Consider the following 25,314-nt stretch of genomic DNA (forward strand, 5'->3'; position numbering starts at 1 on the left):
GTAAGTGTAAGTGTAAGTATAAATGTAAATGTAAATGTAAATGTCAGAGTAAAAATAAGAATAGAAATAAATTGCATTAAATTAAATTAAATTAACAGCATACACTGTTTCAAGCCCAAAGCGGCAGATCTCCCATACAGATCAAAGCTTTCACCCTCACATGAGCGGAAAGTCATTTCTTTGCCCTAAGTCGACATGAGACTTGGGTCATAATGCACTCAACATTCGCCATTGCAACTCATTGGTGGTCATTGGACTCATTGAACTCATTGGTCTCTAAATTATTTCATTCCTGCAAGGTAGCACGACTGCCTCGTGTTGCTCGGGATTTACTCGAGGTTTCTTTGACTCCAGGGGCGAATGGATCTATTGATGCCACTTTGTATCCCCCACATCCCCAAGGGGGAAAAGGAACCTATCCGCAATTTGCCTCGAGAATCAAAACCAATATTGATGACTGGAGTGGAGTCATGAAATCACAGTGCAATCTCCAAGGTCTTATAGCGACATAAAATAAAATAAATAAAACATTAAAAAAAAACTAAAATAGATGCAGCTGAATGGATCCCATACACACCTAGTCCGAGTCTAGATGAGCTTACAGGGCATTGCCAGTAATAGCATTGTAAGAAGGTTGCATCAAGTGTTGTATTCATGCCCACTTTGATGCAGCCAACCAGTAACAGGGGCATAAGAGAGACCTCAGGGTTATAGTTCCCCTAGATGTAATGAGCTCCTGCCTAGAGGGATACGGACCTCGCTTAGCCCTATGTACCTCTTATTGTGATGATCTGGTAGTAAAGCCGACTGTTATTAGGTCACTTTCTGATGCATCTGATCTAGACCAAAAAGCCGCAAGTTCCCCGAGCTAATGCAAGTTCTTTAAACCATACACTCTTTTGAATTCTAATTGCCCGTGTCGCTCGTTTGCCGTCTTTCTTTTCTTCAACCATCCTTCTATCGCTAGGTGGTTCAAGGAATAGACATGACATCCTCTCGCTATTCAGGGCCTTCGTGTCACGATCTTGATAATACTCTGCGTATTGATGCTGGATCATGTCGCGGAGGATTCGATTTCTCCCTTTTGTTTGAGGAGACTATCCTCGAGATTTTACCTATTTTATTAATACTAATGACCATTCCTATTCGTCTGTGGCAACTATCACAAAAACGAAACAAAGTCGTGCAATCGTGGTTGGTCTTCTTCAAGCTTGTAAGTTGACCTTGTGTTGCTATGCTCTGCTTTCTGCAGTTCACATGCAACCCCCCGATGCCGCCCAGTCTTTGCAATGGGTGGGTTATCCAATTTGGGAATAACATTATCTAACAAACATCTCTGAACAGGCAGCTTGGTTGGCACTACTAGGTCTCCAAATTGCACAAACAGCATTATGGGCCCTTCCGGCAGCCGACAGCACCAAGGCATCGGTTCCAGCCAATGTGATCTTGACAATCGGCATACTTGCTCTCGTTCTGCTTTCATATGCAGAGCACATGCGCTCTGCGCGACCCTCCTTCATTTTGAATACCTATCTCTTCTGCAGCTTGCTTTTCGATATCGCACGATCTAGAACTCTGTGGCTGCGCAGTGTGGACACATTCAATAATATCCTGGCAATTATTGCTACAGTAGCAGTGGGTGTCAAAGTGCTTCTTTTTGTGCTTGAGGCTGTGGAGAAGAGACACATTCTCAAATCGGAATACACCGGGTATCCTCCAGAAGCCACTGCAGGTTTCTATAACCGTGCTGTGTTCTGGTGGTTGAACCCACTGTTCAAGATCGGTTTCACCGGCGTCCTGCGTGTCGAGGACCTATTTTCATTGGACAAAGAACTGAGCTCTGAGCGCCTGCTCGCTCTGTTTGATGAGAAATGGAGCAAATGTAATTATCCCTCCTGGCAATATGCGGTTTGTTGTCTCTTTACTAACATTTATCTAGTGACAACTAAATCCCCGAACACCCTGCAATGGGAGTCATTAAAGGCTGTCAAATGGCCTCTGCTTGCAGGTGTCCCCGCCAGAGCTTGCGTTGTGGCCTTCAACTTCTGTCAACCTTTGCTTCTAGAAAGATCGCTCTCTTTCTTCAACTCGCCCGTCAACAAGAGTACCGAGAGCATCGGGTACGGACTTATTGGCGCCTATATCATGGTTTACGGTGGACTGGCAGTTTCAATGGGCCAGTACCAGCACCTCACGTACCGCGGGATTACCATGGTCCGTGGTGTCCTCGTCACAATGCTATACAAGAAAGCCAGCTGTCTGAGCCTCGGGGAGACTGACCCGGCCAACTCTCTGACTTTGATGAGCGCAGATGTCGAACGCATTACTCAGGGATGGGCGACCATCCATGAGATCTGGGCGAACTCGGTTGAGATCGCTTTGGCTATCTACCTTCTCAAGATTCAGCTTGGAGTTTCCTGTGTTGTTCCTGTCTGCGTCGCTCTGTTTGCTTTGGTTGGATCCCTGGTCGGCATGTCCTTTGTGGTCGCACGACAAGCCAAGTGGCTCGAAGCTATCGAGAAGCGCATTTCCTCTACTTCCGGGATGCTTGGGTCGATCAAAGGAGTCAAGATGCTTGGCTTGCAGAATTCCTTTATGAAGTTCATTCATGGTCTCCGGATCAGCGAGCTGGATATCTCCAAGAAGTTCCGTACCCTTCTGGTTTACAACATGGCTTTTGGCTGGTTGACTCGCATTTTTGCCCCGATCTTCACCTTCGGTGTTTATGTCGGTATCTCAAGTGATCCTTTGAGCGTCTCTCGCGCTTTCACTTCTCTGTCTCTGTTCTCGCTTCTTGCCGATCCTCTTTTGACCTTGGTGATGGCACTCATGTCTTTCGCTGGTGCTGTCGGATCTTTCCAGCGTATTCAACAGTTCTTGGACAAAGAGGACCATGTCGATAGCAGGAATAGCTCCTCACAGACTACTTTCCTCCATGACCTTGCTGAGAAGCGTGCTCTGTCGGAGGCTAAGGACCTTGACCTGTCTTCCATCGGCTCAGACTCTGTTGAGTCGCTCAAGCGCTCCAGTGCTCCTCCTTCTTCAAATGCTGTCGTTGTCCAAAGTGGAAACTTTGGGTGGGAAGCTGACAAGGATCCAATTCTCACGGATATTAACATAACCATCCCTCTAGGCAGCTTTACCGTCCTCATTGGACCGTCTGGCTGTGGCAAGTCTACTTTACTCAAGGCTCTCCTCGGAGAAATCCCCTGTTCCGATGGCAAGGTTGCACTCGCATCTTCCAGCGTCGCATACTGTGATCAAACCCCATGGCACATGAATGGCACTATCAAAGACAGCATTGTCGCGATGTCTGACTATGATCCTCAATGGTATGCCTCTGTGATTTGGGCTTGCGCTCTGGAAGAAGACCTCACCCAGTTCCCTCGTGGGGATGCTGCTGTCATCGGAAGCAAAGGTATTGCTCTTAGCGGTGGTCAAAGCCAACGTATTGCACTTGCGCGAGCAGTCTATGCCCGGAGAAAGATCATGATCCTCGATGATGCCCTCAGCGGTCTGGATGCTACCACCGAAAACCACATCTTCCACAGCCTTTTCGGGCCTAGAGGACTCCTAAAAGAGATTGAAGCTTCCGTTATCGTCGCTTCATCTTCTGTCAAGCGCCTTCCCTACTCTGATCACATCGTTGTCTTGGAGGCAGGTGGTCGGATTTGTGAACAGGGAAGCTTTGCTTCTCTGAGCAAGACTGGTGGATATGTGGCAAGCTTTGGACTCGGGTTGCCCGATTGGGAGCAGAACCCTAAACGATTCTCCGACTCTCACAGTTACAGCAGCAGTATGGACAGTATCCAGAAAGAAAAGGAGACATTGATCGAGGAGCCAGAGAATCACGATAGTGGTGGCGACCTCGGAATCTATACATACTACATCAATGCCATCGGATGGGTTCCTGCGATTGTCTTCATGGTCGCAATGGCCGGTTTCGTGTTCTGCATCTCATTCCCCAGCATCTGGGTAAAATGGTGGGCTCAGTCCGACACTGCACACCCCAAGCAGGAGATCGGCTACTATCTTGGTATCTACGTGATGCTTGGTTGTATTGCTATGCTCGCGCTGATCCTCGGCTGCTGGCAAATGATTATCACCATGGTCCCAAAGTCTGGTGAGAGCTTCCACCGCAGCCTGCTGACTACTGTCCTCGCCGCTCCGATGCTGTTCTTTTCCACTACCGACAGCGGTTCAATCCTCAACAGGTTCAGTCAAGACTTGCAACTCATCGACATGGAGCTTCCTATCGCCGCGATCAACACTGTTGCTACTTTCTTCCTCTGTCTGGCACAAATGGCTCTCATTGGAGTCTCCTCTAAATACGCAGCTATATCCTTCCCGATTGTCCTCGGTATCTTGTTCCTGATTCAGAAGATGTACCTGCGCACCTCCCGCCAGCTCCGTTACTTGGATATCGAGGCGAAGGCCCCCCTATACTCGCACTTCACCGACTGTCTTCAAGGGCTTGTGACCCTGCGCGCCTTCGGATGGCAACATGCTATGGAAAAGAAGAACATCGCTCTCCTGGACCACTCACAACGACCATTCTATTTCATGTTCGCCATCCAGCGCTGGCTCACCCTGTCGCTGGACATGGTTGTGGCAGGAATCGCCGTTCTTCTGATTGTGCTAGTCGTGGCCCTACGTGGATCAACCCTCAGTGCAGGCTACGTGGGTGTCGCCCTGCTGAACGTCATCCAGTTCAGTCAGAGCATCAAGCTTCTGGTTACCTTCTGGACCAACTTGGAGACGCACATTGGTTCTATTCAGCGCATTAAGGACTTTACGTCAACTGTTGAGTCGGAAGACAAGCCTGGTGAAGACCAAGATGTGCCCCCTAACTGGCCCTCAAAGGGTGCGGTCGCCTTCCACTCCGTCTCCGCGGCTTACAGACCCTCCGAGCCAGTTCTCAACGATGTCTCTCTCACTGTTCAGGCAGGCGAGAAAGTCGGCATCTGCGGACGCACCGGAAGGTAAGATAACGATCTCCAATCTAGATTTCTATGGATTCTATTCTAACAAAAAACAACAGTGGAAAAACGTCCATGATCATGAGCATCTTCCGAATGATGGAACTAACCAGCGGCATCATCACGGTGGACGGAGTGGACATCAGTCGACTCCCGCGCCGAGAGATCCGCTCGCGCATCAATGGCGTATCTCAAGACTCCCTCCTTTTCAAAGGCAGCGTCCGATTGAACGCCGATCCAACAGGCAACCACACTGATCGAGACATCTTGGCAGCACTCAAAAGCGTCCAGCTCCTCCCTGCAATCCAAGAAAAGGGGAATCTAGACACCGATGTGGACGAGATCCACCTGTCTCACGGCCAAAAACAACTCTTCTGCCTTGCTCGCGCCCTTCTTCGCCCCGGCAACATCCTCATTTTGGATGAAGCAACTAGCAAGTAAGTCAACTCCCTGTTCGCCCCTCACTTCGACCCACATCTCTCCACTTGCACAATTATTGTTACCAATCCCCCTGCATCTGCATGAGCGTTCATCCGAGCGCGGGTAATCTCCTGTGCGTTTTGCGATCTGTACAATTCACAGCCACACCGTTTTCACCCCTTGCTGCTTGGACCAAGACTAACCACCTTTGTAAACAGCATCGATACCAAAACAGATGAAATCATGCAGCGCGTTATTAGGGAGAAATTCTGTAATCACACCATCATCGCCGTCGCCCACAAACTTGACACCATTCTCGACTTCGACCGTATCGTCGTCTTGGACGCTGGTCGCATTGTTGAGAATGGGGAACCCTATGCGCTTCTCACTGAGCCCAAGTCTCACTTTAGCAAACTTTATGCGAGTGCCATGGCGACGGAGGAATCAGATTGATCTCTCTGTTCTTTGTTTTTTTGTCTTTTTCTTGGGGGTTTTTGGGCCGGTTGTTTGATTGATTTTGGCACCTGTACAGATTGAATCGTCTGGCTATCTCTTTTCTTTTGGCGTGACAATCTTCCACATTCCCTTTTTCGAGGTACATATCGACAACAACATACTCTTTTTGGGCCTGTCTGGTGGAGTTACATATTGGTGTTTTTGTTCTGGTTCATATTCATGTTCATGTTACATTTTTGTTCTGCTTTCATGATTATTATGCTCTTCTTGACTCTCTTTCAATACTTTTATAACCTCTACAGTTACACTTTGCATAAATCCTTTATTTGACTCTTGACTCTTGATCCGTACGCTTTGTTTTGATAATCTAGAACAATAATTCAATGTCAATTATGAATTCCATTAAAATCCTGCTTGCCATTTCTTTAGTGAATTGAAGGGATGGTTGCATGAGTTTTCTTCTCTATACCATTCTCTGCCCATAGTCGAGGAGCAATGCTTTACAGTTCGCGATACTTCAGTATGATCAAACAATAATAGATAAAATATATGGTGAACTCGAATAAACTGCTCTATATCCATATGTTGTAGGGATATGATGCCTGGACGACTATATAGTTGCTAGATATATATATGACCGAACCTACATCCATTTCGAAAATTGACCGCAATTGCTCGACAAAATCATATCATTGAATTAACCATTACCTAGTTATACCTAAGTATGTTTGAAACGAACCACTCACAAACATCTCTTAACTAATACTGGAACAAACTTCCAAGGTTGGGGACTCCCTCAGATCAGCCCATCTACAATATAGCAGTTCAAGAACGGTAGCATTTTTCGCTCCCCTTGCAAAACCTCCGCTACAAAACCTTTGAATTAGCTCTCAACGATCTAACTCTCACACAAATTTATTTTTATTACATAACTGCACCAATTCTGTATAATGAACTGTATGTAAAGTAAATGAATATGGCGTAGTAACAAAGAGTTATAGCACATTCAGCCAATCAGATCTTGTCATCTGACGGTCTTACTAGAGAACAGAGATATCGCCGGGAACATTTTATTGGTAGAGCCGATGGAAAGGTTCAGTATCACTGCTGGCCAATTCGTCTTATTAGAAATCATATCTTTTTGCAGGTGAGGTGCTTGTATCGTACAGCTATGGATCTACTACTCCTGTTGTGGGGATCCTTTTAAAGGGAGAATAGTGTCCTCATGTATAGATATTTCATTATAACACCACAATCCAGATCATTCTAGGATACCATACTACTTTACACACTATGGGCAACTCTAATAGTCCCAGGACGCAACAGGAAATGACCGAGGTGGATTTAGAAGAAAGAATAGAAGAGATTGAATGGGCGGAGGACCCAAACAGCCCAGAAAACTTCGTGCATTGTTTCGTTCAGCTCGCTTTGCATATGTGGCATCAATCTACGAATGAGAACTATAGCAGCTGACCGTCAGTTTCTAAAACATGTACATCTGCATTATTCAAAGGCAAGTCTTTGCTCCATGGAAAATGTGTGTTACTACATTCCTTCTCTCGTGGAACTTCTATTTTGCACTCAAAATATACTGGTAGTCCTGGTAGTATGGCGAAACCAAACATGTTCTAAGCTCAAGTCGCCAAAAATAAGCCCACAGTATCTTAGAAAGAAGTAAAAAAAGCAAATCCTGTTTGCACCCCATCCGATTATGGACTACCCTAACAATAAATAAATGAAAACACCCATGTCAAGTACCATACATTGGAACAAAAGAAGATCGAATTCGACGGAGGCCGTGGCAATTCCCAGGGCCAAAATGCAAAGTCATAGATAAGTCCCCCGCGGAGTACCAACTACAGAACCATCGTTTCATCATTATCCACATCCTTCTCTTCATCAAGACCAAATTCCCAGTCTCCACGCTCAATCCGACTGACGCGGTCGAGCTCAGACTGGAATTCACGACGCAAATGCTCGAGCGTGACGATAATACGACGCTTAAGCAAGTGGTTGGTCGCAGGGACTTCGAAGGACACAATGCTGTTACGCCGTTCGATGGCGGAAGATTTGCTGCTTCCTCTGCCGTGGGTGGGTGCGAAAGCCACGGCATTGGATGGTCGGCGCTTGCCTCCGAGTGGTGTGGGGGAGGCGGCGTCGACGTCCTCCATGGAGACATTTCCGTCTTCATCGGCTTGTGTGCTTGGGCGTCTTTCATGGGGAGAAACGGGAGCGGCGCTGATTGGAGGTCCGTTCTCAACGAGGATGTATGCTTCACTTTTGTCGACACAAGCGAGAAGGTTGATTAGTGACAACAACTCGTGGCGAATTTCCTTGCTTTCAGCATCGTCTTCCTCAACTGGCGAGCGGGCTGCATCGTCAGCTTCCCTGCCCTTGAGAGTGAGGGCCGATGACGGGGCATCTCGTGCTTTGCGGAGGCGCTGGACATTGCGGTAGGCGATTTCCGCGGCGCCACGGTAGTCACTGCGGGCAATGCGATAGGCCTGGAGAATGCGGGTGTAGTCGGGGGTGGCGGGGAAAATTTTGTTGTCTGCATCTAACCAGGATACATTGGTGGTCTGTTTGCGGGTCAGGTGAACGAGGATCTCGTCGATGAAAGATGCGATGTTGGGCACGAGTGAGGTGGGGAAACGGAGAATCTGCTTAAGTCCAGCAGTGCCGGGCCCGGATACTGCCAGGATGGTGGAGATGAGTTCGGAAAGCTCGGTTCTTTGTAATTTAAGATCCTGCAACCTAGCCAGAGCGGAGTATGCCTGGTCAAACTGGCAAGTCTTGAGGGCTCCAGTAAACAAACGAGACAACAGATCGTCGCGTACGGTCGGGTATTCGGAGTCTTGCTCAGCCCAAACTTCGGAGTCAAGGGCTTGCAGCGCCAGGCTGGCAAAGTCCGCGACATGGGAGTATGAGCGCACTTTTTCGAAAATTGAAAGGATGTGCTGGTAGTATTTCGCGAGACCGTTGTGGAAGCAGTCAACATCAAGGAGGTCTAAAAGCTCTGCCGACATGTCGGAAAGATTGCCCATTGGCTTGCCGCAAGCTGCATTTAGGGTTAGCTGAGTTACATCAACACGAGAAATCGCTAGGAGATACGTACAGAGCAGGTAAGCTGCCTTCCGGAAGTAGATTGCTGCAGTATCAAATTCCGACATAGCCACATGCAAGCGACCCTTGACATACGTTGACCAGGAAGTGCTTGCCTGGAAACGAAGGAAGTCCCATGCAAGATCAATGTTGTTCTTGGCGATCAGGTCACACTGGATGTGGGCCACTGCGTTTTGATAGTTCACCTCACCTTCGCGGGTAATCCAGGCCACAACATCTCGGATCCCCAGTGTCAAGGTATAGCTTTGTGGGGAGTCAATCGCTTGCTGGGGCTTGATGTCGGTAACGAACAGATCCTCCAGAATGCTTGCAGTTCGTTGGCTGCTGGTCTTCGAGCTGTCTTTCAGTGGATATCTCTGCATTGGGTCGACACGGGATTTGCTTGCGCTATCGGGGCATTTGCGGACATTCGAGCTGAGCCAGGCCATCATCTCATATTCCCGCAGGAGATCAACAAGCATCGAGAAAAGGTCGGACGCATCGAAGTCAGACTTGCTTGTTTGTTCCCATTCACCATCCACGAATGTAACCAGGATGAGGAGATCGAAAAAGATTTGACGAGAGATAGAAATAGTTTCCTGTGCACCACTGACAAGAACTCGGGCACCAAAACAAGTTGAAGCAAGTTCCGAGTCTTCTCCGCAGAAGTGAAGGGAGGCGGTCTGGATAATGGCAAGGAAAGCATCCATGGACAGGCAATCGGTTCTCATGTGTTCACTCAAGGCCGCGTCTAGGGTGTCAAAGGATTTGTTGGAAATTTGATTGGCAAAATCAGAGCGCTCTCGGAAGTTCTCCATGCGGTCCAGGATCGACGAAGAAGGCTCAGAAAATATTTCGGCCTGGAGGGCGGCTCGGCACGCTCCCTCAAGCTCTGGGGAGAATCTTTTCCGGAAATCGGATGCGACTTTCAACAATCCAGAGGCTGTTTCGAAATTCGGGCCCAGCTCTCTTGAAACATTGCGATGTCTCCAGCGGTCCACCATCTTTGGCACTCCATCGCTAAGTTCGGAGCTTGAGTTGTGCAAGAACAATTCAGTAATACTGCATTCCCGCACCACAGCGCAGGAGTCTGACAGAAGGAGCCACGGCATATCGGTGAATGAGTCGTAGGCGAGAGAAATTGGTTCGAACCGGCGTTTGTTAAGGTCTTCCGCAACTTGCCAGAACTGACGCCACTTTGAATCTGTATCTGAAGTATACCGGGAGTAGTCCATCTCCTCATCAGCAAATTTGCGGAGAGAGACTGCCGCTGCTATTGTAGAGCAAAGTTGTTCCGCCAAAGGCAAACTCTTTTTCAGCCCTCCAGACGAAGTCGACGAGAGTGGCTTGATGGCCTCCTGGTAAACGGCCAGAGCAGTCTCAAGAACTTCTGGCAGATATCTATTCGGCTGCAGGAGATACTGTAGCCACTTTTCAGTGGGGTCCACCACATCATCCACGACCAAAGGTGGAGGCAGTTCTTGTCGATGGGTTTCGAATGTTGTCGAGACCCAGTTGGAGGCCCAATCCGTGACTAGAGTTTGGAGATTGAAATGGAGGGTGTAGAGCTGGTAAAGACCGTGGTTTCTCCAGAGCACCCACAACTCCATTCCCTTGCCTTCTTCCCGGGATTTGACCTGGAAATCAGCGATGTTCCAGAACATGTTACCCGTAGCATCCGGGTCCACAGGTCGGAAGACATCGTCTGCGAAGAGTTCCTCAATAATGAGTTCCGATGTCAGGCCACCCTTGACAGCCCAAAACTTGAACTTGCCGTCCTCAAATGGCGAATATGTGACGACATAGAAGCGATGCCCACCATCCATAGCTCGCTCAGCGTTGAAGACGCGCATGAACGATGTCTCGGCGGGGTTGAGCGTGTAAGGTACAAGATCCGGATCCTGAAGCGAGCGTCCCAGGAGATCCTTTGTGGCCGCCAGCTTGTTCGTCGCGAGATTCCAAATCTTAAGAGTGTGGTTCAAACAAATGGCGAAAACGTACGTCTCATCGGAGGTAGTGGCAATGGCATTTGCGACATTCAAATCGAGGTTGCGTCCGTCGTGCTTGATCGAGGAGGGTGCGTTCCATTTGACGAGGCCTCGAATCGAAGAGCCCCATGTTCGTTCGTCGAAAGTGAGAGGAGACCAGTGGGAACCTATTTTCAGAAAAAAATTAATAAGAGAGTGTCGCAGAAGTAGCAGGTCCGAGAAAAATCACTCACCATCGTCACCCGCTCTCCGGGTCAGCCGCAGGAGCGCGCCATTGTCGAGAGAGATGAACAACTCCAGGGGACTGCTCGCGTGTAGTCGGTGGGGGTTCGAAAAAGCCAAAGGAGCCGGGAGGCAGGTCTTGCACCAATCCCTCACATTTTCATCGATTGAGGAGGTCCTGCGGAAGAATTCAGGGCGTAGAGACAGGGTGTGAAGGTGCTTGGAGGCGGTGATCACAAAGACATTGATGAGTTCGTGATCCTCGGAGTCGGACAATTCAACTCCAAACGGGAGAATCTGCTCCTGGAAATCCAGTCGCAAGGTCACATTGTATTCGTAAACTTCCATCCCACCCTTCGTCAGGTCCGCGCACTGGATCTCTAGCACTTTGTTGTCGTTGATGACCCTCCATAAGAATGTCCTCGGATAGACCCTGCGCTTCCGAAAGTAGATCTCACCCTGTGTCGCAAGGTGACGTCTGGCGAATTCATCTTCATCTTTGGCGATTGGGAGTTCCTGGTCGGAGGATGAGATCGAAAAGCGTGGACGACGGATCGCGGTCTCTTGAGTCGGAATCTGGATGTTGGCGACCGTAGTCGGCGAGTAGGGCCGAAGGTCGACCCTTGAGTCTTTGTAAATTTTCGCCATGATCGATTGACGTGTGTCAACTTAACACTCCATGGCCGGGGAAGTAGAAAGGTTGGAAGATCGAAGGGCGGGAAGCTGGAGCTCTCAAAAAACATGGGAAGTCTTGGCGCGATAAAAGGCCTGAGATTGATGGCTTCCGCCCTCGACGTTTACTCTTAGACTTAGACCACTCATGTTTTACTCTATTACAGGGTTATAATATAAAAAGAACTTAAGAATAAAGAGAAATTAGTCTTTCTAAATTCGCTACTATCAAAAAAAGATCCCCTCAACGCTGAGATGTCACGGGGCGCTCTAACCACATAAACAGCTATTGAATGTAGTGTTCATCAAGTCAATAACATCATGTCACAAAACAAAATAAGAGCAACCTTAGGAAAGGTCGGCTCATTTATCTTCCAAATCCTTCTCACTAGGATCGCCGATACCATTATCATTGATAGCGAACAGGCAATCACTTTCCGGAAGACAAGGACTATCATAAATCTTGCAAATTCGAGTCTCACCACGGCCCTTCTTCAGACTGAGTCGAGTGGTACTGGCATGAGCGATGATATTACCACCAATGGGTTTCTTAGGATCTGGGTTAAACATGGCACTAGGACCACCATCGACTTGGGCAACAACCTGGTTCGTGATCACGACTGCAATGCCAAATTCATCTGCGAGGCGTTGCAAGGTACGCATGAACTTAGCCAAATGAGTCTGCCGTGAGGCGAGCTCACCACGACCGTTGAAATCCGTTCGGTACAGAGATGTCGCCGAATCAACAACCAGGAGCGAGAACCGCGTCTCACACATCATCTGGGAGGCCTGGTTAAGCAATTGGAGCTGGTGGTCCGAGTTGTATGCTCGTGCGTATGCCACATTATCAAGGACTTCCTCGCCAACAAGACCGTATCGCTGCGCGACCGCAAGCAGCCGCACTGGACGGAAAGTGCCCTCAGTATCGATGTAAAGACACTTGCCCTCGCCGCCACCCATATCAAAAGGCAGCTGGCAGGTCACTGCGAGAGTGTGACAAATCTGACTCTTTCCCGTTCTGAACTCTCCGAAAATCTCCGTGATAGAACCTGTTTCAACACCACCTCCGAGTAATGTGTCAAGTCGCTTGGATCCCGTTGTAATCGAGATGAGCTCGCTTCTTCGGGCATGCATTTCGGTTGCCGTTGTGAAGCCCATGGGCACCAGTTTTGAGGCTAATCAGCACATTCCCATTAGCAAACCAATCTCCAATGTAGAGCTTATTGTATCACAGAAGACGTACCTTCTACTAGGATCTTGGTAGCCTTTTGTTCCGATATACCCTTGATCTGTTCCAGCAACCGCTTGGGCCTAAAGTCACAGCGGGTGTTAGCCAGATTGAGATGCACATGACAATGGATATAGCAGAGCTGCCGTCGGAGAAAAAAACGCTGCAGTGAACGTGAAGATCATGGATACGTACGTGTAGGCGACAGACTCGACAGTGTTATACCCTGCATCCACGAACAACTTAATATCCCTAGCAGTCAAGCCAGAAACACCCTATAATAATAAGGTTAGTATAAATCTCCAACATTCTGCAGCAAAAGCATATCGTCGTGGCATTCACTCACGTCAAGCGCAGAAAGCGGGGTCGGAGCACCTGGGCCAGGAAGCCCATTGTCCTCGAATTGCTCTTCTCCCTCCATACTAGCAGTATTATCCTTTATTTCTCAATGTTATCAGGATCTTGATGCCTCTTTGGCAGGGTCTCTTGACTCGAAAGCACGGATGATGGATCCACTCAAAAAGACGCGTTTAGGGTGAGATGAATACTCGCTCTCCTCGGTTTGAATACGAAACAAAGCCAGGGATCTCAATCAATCAGTTAAAAAGCAGGCAGTCTCTGATTGTGCAAAAGTCCGAAAGGTCTGAAGCGTCTGTTTGTGGCAAAAAGCTCAGGATGACTCCGAGTCAACAAATCGGACGCGTCGAATGGATCGCGAGGTCACGTGGGGCGGTGCTGCCTTGGGCGTTTCCGGTTCTGGAGAAGTAGAACTGTCTACGGAGTACTCTGTTCTTTGTTTTTTACATATGCTATCTTATGATTAATTGGCCAGCAAGATCTCCATTGGGGTGGATCAATTACTGTATACCCGGTGGATCGGATGCCATTGGTTCAATATGCGATAATAAAAGGTGTAAGAATACAAATCCTGCAATGAACTGCTGAGACCCCACCTGTCCATTAAAACATAATCCCTCGAGGTTCTTTTGAGTCATGGAAAACCAAGCGCTAGAAAACTGCCCATGAGCTGCCGCAACGCCATATCAAAATCAATGCTAAATGTCCGAGCAAAAGCAGGTGTCGAAAGTCTTACAAGGTAAACGTTCTGATGAACTCGATTTCCTTGCGAGACAATGACCTTTTGTGAACTGCACCTCCCTACTGTTGATTTCCAGGAGAATTGAGCCAAGGACGAAAAGGACGAAGCAACGACCTCCGGAACCGTCTCTGGTACTGGCGCAGAGCCGGGTTGAACTCCAGCTGGTCGGCTGGCAGCCCCACCTCGACATTGTCGTTGAAGATTTGGCTCATCCTACGTCGGAACTCTTCCGATGATCGCCGGCGAAGACGTTCTATAAAGGAGTCACATTAGTTTCTCTGTTCAATCCCTACATCACAGCAAATTTGACTTACTCATGGATCGTGAGCTCCGCTTGTTCTCTGATGAAAAACCAGAAGATGACTCACTGATGGCCGAGACATAGTCCATGTCTTCATCGGCGCCATCCAATCCTCCTCGGTAGTCCTTAGTGTCGGGACTAGAGGCTGCACCGAATAGCCGCGTGTGGAAGCTAACACGCTTTCCGCTGCCTGCTGTGTCCTTCAAGCCGATCATTAATTCCTCCCGTGCAGGTGACATGCGCATGGCATTTGGGTTGATGGGTAGACTGGATCGACTATGAAGTCCGGCGGGTCTGTGGTCCTCGTAGATGAAGCCTGCGGAGGCTAGGTCGAGCTCGGAAACGACTTCACGTCGGGCAGCTGGTGGCATAGGCTTTGGGCTGATCAGGGAACTTGGGGATTCCACCGAGGAGCTGGGGGTGTCAGCGATTCTATATAGCGACCCTGGCGCTGGACTGGCCGGTTCACTTGCAACTGGAGTTGCAGGCTGACACGGACTTTGCGTGGGTGAAACCCAGATCCCTTGAACTTCTACTCCTCTTTCCAGAGCTCTGGCACCGAAAGGGATGTCATCCTTGTGCAGCATTGGGTAGACCTCAGCTTCCCGCTCTCGTTCTTTTGCCTCTGTCTCGGCGTATTTGATCATCATCCAGCGATTCCAGCCGAGGACGCAACCGGCGTAAAAGAGCACCAGGACCTACAAAACTTGTTAGTTTGTGCCTTTGTAGCGTTACCATGGAGCCACGTACGATCAGCAAGGCTAGAACCTGTCAACGACAATGTTCAGTAGAGGATCTCCGTGATCATAAGTGGGTACTTACCACGCTCAGCTTCTCCCAAAGCTCCCAGCCGACCCAAAACGCCATATTAGCTGGGTATTTTGAGATATACCCGTGCGTTACCTACGGGAAGATCATCCGAGTAAGAGTGTTCAGAGTTTATTTTGGGGCATGGGTGAAGGATAATCGCAGATAAAAAAGACACTGAGATGGAAAGGATTCTTAGGTTTCGAGATGAGAGAGGCAATTTGTTTGGAAACAGGGAAAGGGCCCAAATGTAGGTCACGGTAGGGCAGTGAGGGCAGGAACGCCTGCTTAATTGTATGACCGTATATTTCCATCTTTACATGAGCCTTTCTTTCTTCTCTTTTCTTACCCATGGTATCTATCTAAGTATGTAGCATGTAAACAGGTGAACATACAATATGATTTCGATACTCCATGACTGATATAAAATGTCCTGTTCAGTAGACGTCATATGAATCGCAACTATGAAGGCTATCAAAAAGAAGAAGGGACATCAGAAAATGAAAAAGTCCCAATAATATTCATTAATATTCCCGTACAGAAAAGAAAAGTGCAAAAAAAAGAAATCTCTCCCTCGGGGAATCGAACCCCGGTCTCCCGCGCTTATCGGTATTAATGACAAGCGGAAATCATCACCACTAGACCAAGGAAGATGCAATGATCGAGTTACTGCTCGACCACTTGGCTGGTTGATGGAAGATCCTGGCCATCTGGACATTATGAGCAGCTTCACACAGAAAGTCATAATTGGTTATTCCGAGGCGAACATCGTGAAAGCAGTTTTTTTTTACCAAGATTTTACAAAATTTTCAAAATCTATGGGAAACTTGTCTCTTTCCAATTATTACAGCATTACATTATGGCCTGGGTGTGCTGATGGGGGTGAAAGTGAATTAACTTGGCTGCACTTGATTATATATCGTCTCATAGATCTCCGAGTCCAATAACCACGACTGACCACCCAACATAAAATCACTAAGTAGTATATGATTTGTACTCAAAACACTGCAATGAACCCCACTTCGCGTCTTTCCGAGGAGACAAGTATCCAGTATTGCCATCCTGACAGCCCTTGAAAGCCCCATAGGTCTCTCCTACCCAGTCCTCATTCTGACATTTCTTACCCGAATATATAACGCACTTCCCAGATTTGATGAAAAATGACCTCGCATTTACGAGTTTACTGGAGGCACAGGTGCCCCAGTTGAGGCCACCATCAGACCACCATCGACAGGACGTGGTCGTATCCGAGATTTTGGTGTCGGTATTATCCGCGAGGACAATGCAACCCCCAACAATTTGGTCCTCATGTCCTTGAGCAGAGTAGTAATCACCCTTACAACCACCTTTCTCATATATGGTTATTTGCCACGTTGCAGTTGGGGCCACACTGGCCGTGGTTTTGTCTGGTGGTGGGACCATTTGAATGCTGGTCAAGGTAACCATAACTGCTTTTGTAGTCTTTGAAATTGTAGTCGGTTTTGATGTAGTCGTCGGTTTTGAAGTAATCGTTGTTTTCGAAGTAGTAGTGGGGTTCGAAGTAGTAGTAGTCTTTGAAGCAGCACTTTTGGTTGTGCTCTTCGGTCCACAATTGAAGATACAACTGCCAAGCGGGCTCACATCACAAAAGTTCGAGAGAGTGCCACATTGACCAGATATAGCACACTGTAAATATAGTTAGTAGAGGTCAACTATATGGGAAACTTGGACATCTATAACACTCACGCATTGAGTTGAAGGGCATGGGTTTAGAGAGGCGAGATCGGAATATTTGATAGGGCGTCTTGTACCGGGAACCTGGGGACCGCAGACAGCATTCGGGAGAGCAACGGGCATAGGAAGGGCACCAGAGCTGAGACAGACGAAATCGCCTTGCTTGATTTTGGCACAACCTGGCCAGCCCCAGGATCCGACATTCCAAGTCTCGATATTGCTGGTAGTGACCTGGTAACGCTGAGCAAGTTTTGCGCAGGTATCGCCCTCCTGAATGGTGTAGGTGTAGCAGATACCATCACCATCTGGCGCAAGTGGAGCGCGCTTGTTGAGTGAATGACCATGAGAGTCCCCAAAGCTACGCCCAGACTGGGCTGTGGCTATGTGGGCAAACAACAGAGAGAGAAGGATATGAATGGAAATCATTGCATTGAAGATACCCCTGAGCATGACTTTCCATCGAGGAGACCAGCCCATTCTTTATAAGTAGTTGAATACCAGAAAAAGGAAATCTTTCGAGATTATAAGACGAGCACTGCCGGAGCGTACACATGAAACATGCCCATCGAGTCCAGTTCATTGTTCAACTGCAGACCCTAGGAACCCTACAAGATTGTATCCTATCACATTGGTTGATGGGCGAGTATAAACAATTCGTTTTCAACAAAGAACGATATCACGCTCCACCTATTAACATCTTTGATTTGCCCTTTGTTTCCTTAACTACAACGCCTAAGATTGAGCGGGTTTGGAAGAAACAGAATCAATATGTGATGCACAAGCAAGTAAATTGTGGGAAAAGTTGTGCATACAACGGAAAACGCTCAAATGCATCAAAATATAGATCAGGCAAGGGCCAATGTTAGAACAATAACCCAATACTTGGTTAAAGAATGCGGGGATGGAGATTTAAATAAAAAAAAGCAAAAGATCTCAGACTCCGGATAAAGCTAAAAGAAAGCCCAAGGTAAAATCGAGAGAGAGTTGAGGACAAAGAGCGTATTCGGCAATGGCGCTCGCGCGTCTGGCGGTACTATTGAGACTATATCCCCAAACAGTACTCAATAGTGTTGATGGAGTCACATAGGTCCTATTCTAACATCAGAGGCAAGAAACCTCTTTCAACTCCAGAGTCATGCGAGAGTCCAGGGGGCGATTTCCTTTGGTGCCATATTTATCTCGGGGAGGCTTGAATATCGGGGATATAGGCTTCCTTGTACCGAAAACCTGTTCAATAGCTACATGTCTGATACAGAGTAGTTATCAGGGCAAAGCAAGAGAAGTTGAAAGGAAAGCAGAGGAAGAGGAATAAAAAAGAATACCAACGACAATTGCCAAAACAGGCACGGGAACAAGGCTGACTTAGAAGAACCGAGATATATCTGCGAATAGGCTAGCAATAGCCCAAAGTGGGCCGATGATCTGCACGGGGCAGGTTGCAGCAAATCGCATCTTTCCGATAAGAGTCGGAAATTCATGCCATCAACTCCCTGTGAGCTGGTTGGAATAATACAATAAAGTTCAAGCGCCGTGGCTTGAAGACCCGGGACCTGACGGAATTGTGGCAGACTCTTCATGGCCATAACAAGTCTCACGTCTTATGATTTGTTAGGTTGAAGGGATTGCGACATCACTATCCAATGACCTCACACTTAGATTCGGACATCATTATCGAATGAAGTTAGCATGGACTAGTTTGTCTGCACGCGAAGTCTGCACGAATCTGCACGCGGAACTCCGATGCAGGGGTAACCGTTTCTCCTCACCCGAGGTGGGGGAAATATGGCTACCTGGTCTTGTTCCTGAAGCCCTGTCTTCCGTTGATTGCCTGCTCGTCAGCCACACGATCTATAACTGTGTTGTCATGAATTTACATACCATCTATTTATTTAGATAGTTATATACAAATTATGTAAATTATGTATTTACAACTCCACATTTATTCACCTCTCCCGCCTTTTCTCCTGGGCACCATTGCTTGTTGAAAGCTTGGCACTCTTATCTTTCACAGGCTAATGGCTAGACGACAAGGCTATATTAGCTTCCAAGCCACAGTCACATCAAGTTGCTACTGCTTACTTTGTACTAATAATTATCGCCGATGCGCCGTGAAGAGAGCGATCACTTCCCCATTAGATCCGGTTTATCATTCCACGATCCATGTTAATCTATATCAACATCTCTAGGCTCCGTCGGAAATCCGGAGGGTTAGAGCTTGTACCTTTTTAGTGTACATGAGAAACAGACAATGTCATTGGACTAATACCTTAGTCTTTAATAGTATACGTGGATATCATGCACGGAACAGGCCCGAGCAATATAGGCATCTGGGTACTTGCGACTTGAACTTGCAAGCAGCTGCGCGGATAAAGTGAAATTCTTCATGCCATGCCCCATCCTAGGTTTATCCATCGGTCTCCGACGGCATCAGAAGATATGAGGTGATGTTACATTGAGAGAGACGCATTGAATGTGCATTAGTTCGAGTACAACATACTTCGGGGTTATTGTATGTTACTTTTGAATGAAGCTACAACTGGACATGACAGCTATATAAACAGCCATTTCCCTGCGAGTATTCTGTTATTCACACAGCCAAACCTCCAGTTCCTTCAATCGAACAGTCCAATCTTCCAATCTGCACCATGAAGTTCTCCGCTACCATCCTCAGCGCCGCGTTGCTCACAACGTCGGCTATCGCAGCTCCTCTCACCGAGCAGCGCGCAGCACGCAAAGCTGCCCGCGCTGCGAGCCGAGCCGAGCGTATCAGCCGTCCGGCTTACAAGCCCGACACCAAGGAGCTTCTCAAGGTGAACGGAACCACCCAGGAGGAGTACAGCTCCAACTGGGCCGGTGCTGTGCTTATTGGCAGCAAGTACACCTCGGTCACCGGTGAATTCACCGTTCCCAAGCCGAAGCTTCCCTCCGGTGCTTCGTCTGGCGAGCAGTACTGCGCCTCCGCCTGGGTCGGTATCGACGGTGACACTTGCGACACCGCCATCCTCCAGACTGGAATTGATTTCTGCATCCAAGGAAGCGAGGTTTCCTACGATTCCTGGTACGAGTGGTACCCGGATTATGCCTACGATTTCTCCGGCATCTCCATCTCCACTGGAGATGTGATCAAGCTCACTGTGACTGCTAAGTCCAAGAACTCCGGCTCTGCTGTCATCGAAAACCTCACTTCTGGCACATCTGTCACCCACAAGTTCTCCGGTGTCGATGATGGAGATCTCTGCGAGACCAACGCTGAGTGGATTGTTGAGGACTTCGAGAGCGGCGGCTCCTTGGTTCCCTTCGCCAACTTCGGAACTGTGACGTTCTCCAATGCCGAGGCTGTCTCTGGCAGCTCTACTGTTGGCCCATCTGGCTCTACTATCATGGATATCAAGCAGAGCGGTAAGGTCTTGACCGAGTCTTCTGCTAGCAGCGGCAGTGTTACTGTCAGCTATGCCTAAGCTTAGACACAATGGTTCAATCAACCCCTGCCGCAGCATTGGAAGATTGGAAACGCAACACTGGACTGCACTGATGTGAAGGAGGACTGTGAGATTGCAAAGGGAGCAGATTTTGGCAAACAGCAGAAGATCATATATGTTATCCTTCTTTATGGTAGATAAATTGGAAGCAAATCGAAACCTATTTTGCCTTGATTGAATATCGTGGCCTTGTTCTAGATAGAGTAGAGAACTATTTAGCTTAGTCGCGTAGTGGCATCACATTGTGTGCAGTCCTCGGAAATGGACATTGTAGGTAATGTTTAGCTAGACTAACTTTCTCCGAACTAATATGAATCAAATAAAGATTGATGGTGAGCATTCAAAACTGTCCCAATCAAATCAGTGCAACCAGCGGATCTTATGTTCTACGCGAGTAATCTCAGCGATCCGAGCACAATTTATCACGTTGCGATGTATATCGGGGAGGGAGAAATGTTAGAGGCATATGATTCCAGGACTCCAGTGAGAATCACGCCCGCTCGCTTGGACGAAGAATACTGGGCAGCGGAGCGGTTCTTAACACAATGAATGATGGATTCGAACGTAATTGTAGATACTGATAAGCTAATGGTACTTACAAGGCGAGAAGAATGTCAGAAGATTTTCTTTGCAAAGTTATATACAAGATGGAATATTCTAAGTAGCGCAAACCCCGGGTCCACGGGTGAAAGATGAGATTATGTAATTGAGATGAACCACGCCAAATATGATACAGGAATGTTGATACAAGAATGTCTAATGATCTCCCTCCAAAAAGAAAAATAACCAGATCTATAGATAGTGTACAGAGTTGTGCTTTAACCTAAGCACCAGTAACCCTCAGCACAAATTCATATACGCCAAGCGTAATGATAGCCGAGGGTAAAGAACGGAGCATGTGAGGAGCGAGGCCTCCGTACAAGCCCGCCATACCTTCTTCTTTAGCGATGGTACGGAAGCATTGTACCAGGCCTGTGTATTTAGGCTGACCATGCTCAACGGGTGCTTGGCGCAATCGTGTTCGGATAACCTAATAATGTAAGTGTGAGACCAAAACAATTGCCTTGGAGTGACGTACCTCATGAGGATATGTGATTAAACCTGCCACTAGCTTAGCGGAAGATGCGGCACCACTAGTGCTAACCCAATGGAAAACTTCGTTCCAGAAGGGAGTCCTTGGCCCCTCGGTAGCTTCTAATGACCGATTGAGCCTGGTTTTCAACTGCTCATAAAGCACCAAGTGTAAAGCTGTTTCAATCGAACCCAGATAGCTTGCGCTTAGTCCTCTGTAAAAGCCACCTAGCCCCTCAGTTCGCATGACCTGCCTGATGCAATCAATGCTATTGCGATATCGACGAGTTGAAGCACCACCGGCGTGTGTTTGTGTTTTGTCAAGTTGAAGCCGTGTTTTGACAAGCCATATTGGATTCGTTGCTGTAGAAGTTGCGAGACCTGCGCAGATTGCAGCTTGAGCATGGATGAGGGCCGAGTCTTCCGTGTGTCCCATGAGTTGAGCTCCGACACGTTTGCAATTCCCGTATACGTAAAACTTGATCGCGGTCGCCGGGACTACACCCGCCATGCTAGGACCGAGGCCTCGAAAGAAAGCTCGCCAGCCCTCAGCACGATAGATGGAGCTGATAATCCGGAGTGTTTTATGATTTGATCGTTGAAGAGGTCGTGATGTTTGGTTTGATTGTTGAGAGGCGTCGGAGCCCCTATTTTGTGGTTGGTAGAAATCGGACTGGAGGCGTGTTCGTAAGACATCAAGAGGCGAAGTCACTATCGCAGTAGCCATTCCGCCGCTCCTAGATAGATGTCAGAATGGTCAAGGATGATAGTAGCTGGGAAAAACATACGCGCCCGCAAGAAGGTGCACCCAAGAACTAACAGCCTTCTTTGTCGCGAGAACAGGGATAACCTGTTCCCCTCCTTTTGTAGGATCAAACCGATCCTGAGTATTCCCCTCCATATTTGCGTCGTACATTGATGAAGATTGAGATCGCGAAGGGCGAGTCTGGACACTTTTTTTCGGCGATATGCTTTTCCGCCATTCACGATCACGTGTATGGCTTATCATCACGTGTATGGCCCTCTTATCGCATTCATTGTCATCCCAACAATTCCAACCCCGGAGACCTCGGAATATGTACCCACTAGGTTGGTCAAAAGATCATAACAAAAATCAAGACGTCCGATCGTCGCTGCAGCTATATAAAATATATAGGGTTGGTACATACATACACACTTTTTGGGTAATTGTGGCCTTGGTGCCTGAAGCGCGGTCATCGGACTGCCCTAACTAGTCAGTGATATTGTCAATTTCGCGCTCTCTCTGTTCAGAATGTCCTCCTGTCTTTCTCTTTCATTGAATCAATTAAGTTCTTAATGATCTCTCCGTATTGTATTATTAAAATTGGGAGAGGAAGATCATTAAATTTGACAAAGACGGGCACAGTTTGTCTATCCCATCAAGATCTACAATGCCTCTCGTATAAATCTCATCACACCGATGCCAATTTACATGAACCAAAGACAAAATAGAATGTCACTGGGTTAGTTCTAATTTTGTAATTATATAGGAAGAAACTAAAACTTTTGAGTCTCATGACCGACTAGCGTGTTGTCCCCCACTACAATACGGAATTCATTCTTCTTTTTTAGATATTGATTTGATATTCATTAGAGACCCTTAGACCTGATTTGAAAATCTCAAATCTCAACATTTCGTAACGTTGGATTCCATCTCTGGGACGATCTCTGTCCCGCATCCATTCAAGGTGCTCCATTTCTTGGATTTCCATGCTGGGATACCAGCCTCGAAAAGAAGATCCATCTGTTAAATCAGTAAGTATGTGTTGCGATAACTGCGATGGCAATATGCCGAGAATGAAGCTTTAAATATGATCAAACTTACATCGGCACCCGAGAGTCCAGAGAGTTCTGGTACGTAAAAGTACGCCCATACAATTGAAATGACAACCATGGCAAGCCATATAAAGCATACCTTAATTCCAAGATCTGCCGCAGTGGCATCGACCAGGTATGGTGTTACAAACCCAATCGCCCAAGTCGATAGCCAATATACTAGCATGGTGATAGTGGATTGATGAAGTCTGAGGCGCTGAGAGTAGGGTTCAGTCATAATAATCCAGCCTGGAGATTGTCAGTAAAGATCAGTGGGAAGAGCCACAGCCAGGGATATTGCAAGATTGCTTTCATACCTATACTACCCCAAGTCGCAGCGTAAGCTGCAATAAAAATCACCGTGCCCGCAATCAGAGAGTTATGACCGCTGGTGGTGCCTGGAGAGACCATATTGATGACCGCCGGAACCAACATTGCCACTCCCATGATCATACCTCCCCACAGCAGACATGAACGTCGGCCGACTTTTTCCACCAAGAAGGTAGATAAGACCGTGAATATAGCGTTCACAAGTGCCAGAATCAGTGAAATCAAGTATGAGTTACTGACTCCAGCCTGCTGGAAAAATGTTGTGCCGTAGCCAAACCAAAATGTGATCCCAGTAGAGATGGTCAAAATCGCCATACACACCCCAAGTAACTGGCGGCGCAGGTTTGATCCCTGGAAGCATTCAATGAGTTGAACACTGCTATGAGTGCTTTGTTCTGCGACCCAGCTAGTGATTTCCTCGTACTCTTGCGACATTTCTTCAGAGTTCATGCGAATATTTCGAAGGACCGCAAGGGAAATGCGAGCCTCTTCGGGCTTACCCTTCTTCAATAACAAGACGGGTGATTCAGGGGCAACGATAGCTCCCATAAAGACCACCAAAGCGAGGAAAAGTTGAAAAGCGATAGTTATCCCTAGTGCAAGAAAAGTTAGTGGCCGACGATGTATCACTTCTTCTGTTGGTAAAATTTATACTTACGCCATGTGTTGGCACCAGATAGCTTACTTGACCCCATGCTGATGCCACATGCCAATACATTACCACAGGTGAGAAAAAGAGTGTAGAATGACACTAGTCGACCTCTTGTGTTTCCGTTGGAGGATTCAACTAAGTACATAGGAGACTGTCAAAGAATTGGCCTAATTTTAGTAACTTCTCTTCGCCACTTTGGAATCTTCCCAATGAGTTAGACTTACCACAACAGAAATGATTCCAAGCGCTGCACCTAGGAATATACGGCCGATGGAAAACGCTGCTGGCGGTGGGGCAACAGTCTGCATTATGACTCCAATTGCATAAACTATTGCTGCCAGGATCAAACTGCCCTTGCGGCCAACTATAGGACATTTGTTAACAGAGCACTATGGAAAACCGAAAGCAGCGATTTGGTTCGGGGAAAGACTTACTTCGATTACCGGTGATGAAAGCTAGAACCGACCCTAGCATTGTCCCCACTGCCAAAATGGAAGTAAAAAGTGATCGGGTCTCAGGTTTTAGATACCTTGCTCCAGTTGAATCGTCTGTTATCCCGTATCTGTCGATAAAATCCTCTGAGCCTAAGACACCATTCAAATAGCCTGAGTCATATCCGATCAACGTCCCTGTAAGAATTCGTCAGAAATTGATTGCCAGGATACGGAACTTCTACCATTGAAGACAAACCTGACGCAAATATCATTCCAAAAACGACGCATTGTCGAAAAGACCACATGTTCGATATTATTATGAAGGTTTGTTGGCGGATCAAAAATTATGTTTGTAGCAATCTCAAATTTCCTCGTCAAAGCCAGGATATAGGAAATGTAAATCAATTCAAGAGCTGCCCTTAGACAAATAGTTATAATATCACAAACGAAGCAACGGATAAAAGACGTTTTCTATACGAAGATTATTTAAAGTTTTTTTTGAGTAGAGCTCATTGTGATAAGTAT

The 25,314-nt window shown here is 47.4% G+C and overlaps 7 protein-coding genes across 7 annotated transcripts; 2 read left to right on the forward strand and 5 right to left on the reverse strand.

Annotated features, from left to right (window-relative positions):
• Positions 1-1,257: 1,257 nt before the first annotated feature.
• abcB (uncharacterized protein) lies at positions 1,258-5,852 on the forward strand (the record flags this gene model as incomplete). The annotated part of the gene is made up of 5 exons (XM_016747433.1): positions 1,258-1,293; positions 1,345-1,882; positions 1,940-4,982; positions 5,042-5,416; positions 5,618-5,852. The coding sequence occupies 5 exons, from the start codon at positions 1,258-1,260 to the stop codon at positions 5,850-5,852; spliced, it is 4,227 nt and encodes a 1,408-aa protein (XP_016601981.1).
• A 1,859-nt stretch (positions 5,853-7,711) lies between these two features.
• Positions 7,712-11,815, reverse strand: PEX2_101640 (nucleoporin Nup120/160; the record flags this gene model as incomplete). Its single annotated transcript, XM_016747434.1, has 3 exons — positions 7,712-8,913; positions 8,971-11,112; positions 11,179-11,815. The coding sequence occupies 3 exons, from the start codon at positions 11,813-11,815 to the stop codon at positions 7,712-7,714; spliced, it is 3,981 nt and encodes a 1,326-aa protein (XP_016601982.1).
• Positions 11,816-12,202: 387 nt separating this feature from the next.
• On the reverse strand, positions 12,203-15,334 carry PEX2_101650 (recombinase RAD51; the record flags this gene model as incomplete). The annotated part of the gene is made up of 8 exons (XM_016747435.1): positions 12,203-13,014; positions 13,083-13,150; positions 13,263-13,342; positions 13,414-13,489; positions 14,290-14,419; positions 14,481-15,165; positions 15,218-15,235; positions 15,290-15,334. The coding sequence occupies 8 exons, from the start codon at positions 15,332-15,334 to the stop codon at positions 12,203-12,205; spliced, it is 1,914 nt and encodes a 637-aa protein (XP_016601983.1).
• A 915-nt stretch (positions 15,335-16,249) lies between these two features.
• Positions 16,250-17,464, reverse strand: PEX2_101660 (LysM peptidoglycan-binding domain-containing protein; the record flags this gene model as incomplete). Its single annotated transcript, XM_016747436.1, has 2 exons — positions 16,250-16,939; positions 17,000-17,464. The coding sequence occupies 2 exons, from the start codon at positions 17,462-17,464 to the stop codon at positions 16,250-16,252; spliced, it is 1,155 nt and encodes a 384-aa protein (XP_016601984.1).
• A 2,168-nt stretch (positions 17,465-19,632) lies between these two features.
• Positions 19,633-20,445, forward strand: PEX2_101670 (A4/G1 family peptidase; the record flags this gene model as incomplete). Its single annotated transcript, XM_016747437.1, has 1 exon — positions 19,633-20,445. The coding sequence occupies one exon, from the start codon at positions 19,633-19,635 to the stop codon at positions 20,443-20,445; it is 813 nt and encodes a 270-aa protein (XP_016601985.1).
• Positions 20,446-21,289: 844 nt separating this feature from the next.
• PEX2_101680 (putative mitochondrial carrier protein (Rim2)) lies at positions 21,290-22,453 on the reverse strand (the record flags this gene model as incomplete). Its single annotated transcript, XM_016747438.1, has 3 exons — positions 21,290-21,496; positions 21,545-22,274; positions 22,326-22,453. 3 exons carry the CDS (start codon positions 22,451-22,453, stop codon positions 21,290-21,292), a joined length of 1,065 nt encoding a protein of 354 aa, XP_016601986.1.
• Positions 22,454-23,185: 732 nt separating this feature from the next.
• Positions 23,186-25,094, reverse strand: PEX2_101690 (sugar porter family MFS transporter; the record flags this gene model as incomplete). The annotated part of the gene is made up of 7 exons (XM_016747439.1): positions 23,186-23,302; positions 23,384-23,622; positions 23,691-24,296; positions 24,362-24,506; positions 24,580-24,719; positions 24,790-24,984; positions 25,046-25,094. 7 exons carry the CDS (start codon positions 25,092-25,094, stop codon positions 23,186-23,188), a joined length of 1,491 nt encoding a protein of 496 aa, XP_016601987.1.
• Positions 25,095-25,314: the final 220 nt, after the last annotated feature.

Source organism: Penicillium expansum (assembly GCF_000769745.1).
Source record: "Penicillium expansum strain MD-8 chromosome Unknown contig358, whole genome shotgun sequence".
Classification (NCBI taxonomy): domain Eukaryota; kingdom Fungi; phylum Ascomycota; class Eurotiomycetes; order Eurotiales; family Aspergillaceae; genus Penicillium; species Penicillium expansum.